The sequence below is a fragment of the Equus quagga genome, chromosome 17 (assembly GCF_021613505.1).
Source record: "Equus quagga isolate Etosha38 chromosome 17, UCLA_HA_Equagga_1.0, whole genome shotgun sequence".
Taxonomy (NCBI): domain Eukaryota; kingdom Metazoa; phylum Chordata; class Mammalia; order Perissodactyla; family Equidae; genus Equus; species Equus quagga.
Window position 1 is genome coordinate 17,293,631 of NC_060283.1, and position 4,278 is coordinate 17,297,908.

A 4,278-nucleotide genomic window follows, 5' to 3' on the forward strand; every position below is an offset into this window, starting at 1 on the left:
ATGGCAAGTTGGAATCATACAAGTGTGAAGGAATTTCTTCTGGTGGGTTTAACTGAAAATCCTAATTTGCAAATCCCTCTCTTTTTGCTTTTCATGCTTATTTATTTCATCACTCTGGTAGGTAATTGGGGCATGATCATATTGATCTGGCTAAGTGCCCAACTTCGTACTCCAATGTACTTCTTCCTTAGCAACCTCTCTTTTTGTGATATCTGCTACTCTACTGTCTTTGCTCCTAAGATGCTGGCGAATTTCCTATCAAAACACAAGTCCAGCACATTTTCTGGCTGTGTTCTCCAGAGTTTCTTTTTTGCAGTGTATGTGACCACAGAGGGCATCGTCCTGTCTATGATGGCTTATGATCGCTATGTAGCAATAGCCAATCCCTTGTTGTATACGGTCATTATGACCCAAAGGCTTTGTATTCAGATGGTCCTTGCATCTTACTTGGGTGGTATCGTTAACTCACTGACACATACAATAGGTTTGCTCAAACTAGACTTCTGTGGTCCTAACATTGTGAATCATTATTTCTGTGACATTCCCCCTCTTCTGAAGCTCTCTTGCTCTGATACCTATAACAATGAAATTTTGCTTTTGATATTCTCTGGGGCTGTTGTAGTGTTCACTTTAACTATCATTATGGTCTCTTATATCCACATCATCATTGCCATCCAGAGAATCCGCTCAGCTGAGGGGAGACGCAAAGCCTTCTCCACTTGTGCCTCCCATCTGACTGCTGTGATCTTGTTGTATGGGTCTGTGACCTTTAGTTACGTCCAGCCAAGCTCTCAATCTTTCCTGGAACAGGAGAAAGTCTCTGCTGTGTTTTACACACTGGTAATCCCCATGCTAAATCCACTGATTTATAGCCTAAGGAATAAAGATGTGAAAGATGCAGCAAAAAGATCAATATGCTGGAAGAAAATCCCCACCTGACTCAGTCTTGTCTATGTCTTTGTTAATCTGACATAAACCTGCAAATAGATAGACTTTTTAAAAAATTATGTCACAGAAACAATCACATGCAAAACTGTAATGAGGATACTCTCAAACAGTTTGAGACACGAGTGTTGAGTTTGACCAGAAGACTAAAAATCACTTTATTTCATCATTAATTTTTTTGTGACTGAATCATTCTCTCAAGAGATGATAAATATTTTTTTTCTAACAAATTCTCACGATAAATGCTTGAAATAGCTCACCTTGGATTTAAAGGAATCTGACATTGAGTTAACTCAAAAGAACACTCCCATAATAGACATTTTTCAAATGGATTCTTATCTCAGAGAAAAATTGAAATGTTCCCTTGGTGTGATTTTCCTAGATCATGCCATTATTTTTTTGTTGTGCAAATGCTGCCATTCAAGCAAAATTATGTATCTTAAATTTTATATTAAATTATATATCTTAACAGTGGCTTATAAAAAATGGCTATGGAAAAAATAATTCTAGTCATAGTTTATTCATTCAAGATACTTCTACTGAGTACTTTTGTTGTGCCAGTTGCTCTGTGTGATCCAAACCTAGAGAAATTTAAAGTACAGAGCAAAAGATGTTAGAGGAACACAAAGTGGAGAAATATGGCAAATGGCAAAACCATTGAAAGATAAGAAAATATATGAACTTTGTTCTAGCATGGAAGTTTTAACAAAAAGCAGTACAAAATTAGACTGGCAAGTTATTTAGGGCCATAAAAATGAAGGCCCTGTAGTGCCACTATAACATGTTTTAAGACTCCTTCAATAAGTTAAACCCTAAATGAAATGCAAATATTACACTTTAAGAAAATTCCCATGATGCCACTTTTATCAGTATATTGGAAAGTAAAAGAACAAGTTGGGAAAAAATTATTCTAAATGTGCAGAGAAAAAAAATTCTCAGAAGGAGGTAAGACATGTTATAGGTGAATAATGTAGGGAAGAGGGCATACTTAAGAGATAGTTCACAAAAATCATCAATAGGACTTGAGAAATGATTAGATGTTTTTTCTTTCAGAAGAAAAGGTTTACATGGTTAGAAAGTTTTGAACCTGTGTCACTACTAAAATGGAATGTTTAAGAGAAATAACAAGAAATGTAAGAATCTGAGCGTCATTAGAATTTCTGAAGGAAGATCTTTCTAGGAAGAAAGCATAGCCAAGAACAAAGTCAAAGAGGTGGGAGATTTCCTGGAGTGTTCAAGAAACAACAAAAAGATCAGAACTGGAACAAAGAGGAAGATGAGCTATAGCAGATGCTGCCAGAGGGGAAAAGAGATCCAGGTCATGTAGGCTATACATAGGGGCTTTGAATCTGAGTGAAGAGAAAGGCACAAAGGAGAATCGGGAAGAAGAGTAGCATGATCCAATTTACAGATTAACAGGCTCAGTCTGGTTACTATATTGACAATAAATAGATCATAGAATGGCAAAATGGAAGACAGAAGTCCAGGCAGAAGACTGCACAAAAATTCAGCTAAAAGCTGATGGTATGTCAGACCAGAGCTATCACAGTGAAATTTGTAAGAAAAAGAACTACAAGATATATTTTGATGCTAGACCTGGCAGGACTGTGAGGGAAAGAGAAGAGTCAAAAATGACTCTAAGATAAGCTAGCAAAAGATAATAACAAATCCAAAAATCTACAGTAAATGTATGTTTTCAAGCACATATATGATACTTACAAAATTGACCATGATTGGAGCAAAGTCCCAACATGCATCAAAGTATGTGTACTAATTATTTAACAGTGGGCAAGACATTTAAATTTGCTAAACTCAATTTTTTCACTTGTAAAGAGAAAATAATTATACCACTTCAAAGTTTCACAGGTAGATCAGTAGATTGGCTAGGTAGATGATGATAGATAAAGAGACAAATATAGATACACAGCTAAGATATAGAATATATAGAGTTTAATGTGATTTTAGTATCTCTCAAGAGCTGAAATTCTACAAGACTGAAAAAGCATGAAAAGATGTATAATTATTTCAACTTTAAGGATCTCAGATAATTAAATAACATGATTTTTAAAACAAGACTTTTTCAAAAACCAAACATCAAGGACCTTTTGGCATAGACCAAATGTCTTATGGATCAAATGTCTTATGGATGTTTTGGACAGGACCAAATGTTCTGCAAGATATTCTTGAATCTCTTTTGTAAGTTTGAAATATTTCAAAATAAAGTTAGTAAAACATAGGGAAAAGTGCTTATAAAATGACAAGAGCACTTTTACTTCCGGATGGATGGAAAAGCTTATGATGAAAGCTACCCAATCAAATGGTGTGAAGTGCATGTATTTCATGTACCAGAAAAGGAAGAGAGAATGGATAGAACAAATATTTTAAGATAAAGTGACTAAAATTTTCCCAAAACTGATGAATCCTCAACAAACATATTAAGGAAGGGCAGAAGATCCCAAAATCCAGAAAAGAAACCCAGATATAAGGACATCGTGGTCAAAGGAAGAGTAAGAATTAGGTAACTATTCTAAGTATAAACTATGGGAAATTGATTGAGATTTTTAAAGTATGAAAGAAAAATTAAGTAAATACCTAATATTCTATCCTCATGGAAAAAAAAGCTTCAAAAAAGGATGAGAAAAATGAAAATATTATCAACAAAGAAAAAATCTGAGAGAAACTTTCAGACTACGTAACAGGAAATAACAAGAGAAGTGTTAGGCAGGAGGAAATTATCCCAATGGAAATATAGAACATAATAAAAATAAAATTCACAAGTGTAAAAGTGAAAAATATTAAACAATATTGACTGATTAAAGCCACGACAAAAATGATTTCCTAAGGGGATCACAACATGTGTAAAAGTAAAATATAGGATAAAAATAACAAAAATGATGGAAAGGAATAAGAAGTTAAACTTTTGAAAGTTTCTTCCAGTGGTAAATGTGGTAAATTATTGATTTTAAAAGGTTCCGAAAAGGAAAAGATATATTGTAATTCCTCTTGTACCCAAAAAAATAATTAGTCAAAATATGTAGATAAAAGACTCTAACAAATGAGACAAAATTTAATAATGAAATCTTGAATAATTTAGTAGTACAAAAGAGGGAAGAAATAATAAAGTTCAGAGGGAAAATATAATTCTAATAGTGAGATGCCCCGTGTAAAATCAGCCATGACAATTACTACATATAAAAACAAAGATTCATAAACTAAATCAGGGTCTAGCCACCTCACCATTATTGCCATTTTGGGCTGGATGATTTTTTGTTATGGAGGTTGTCCTGTTCATTGCAGGTTGACACTAGATGCAAGTAACATCCCCACTCACCA

General features: G+C 34.0%; 1 protein-coding gene across 1 annotated transcript; it reads left to right on the forward strand.

Annotated features, from left to right (window-relative positions):
- LOC124228441 (olfactory receptor 1052-like) lies at positions 1-939 on the forward strand. The gene has a single exon (XM_046642945.1). It carries the CDS (start codon positions 1-3, stop codon positions 937-939), a length of 939 nt encoding a protein of 312 aa, XP_046498901.1.
- The last annotated feature ends 3,339 nt before the right edge of the window (positions 940-4,278 follow it).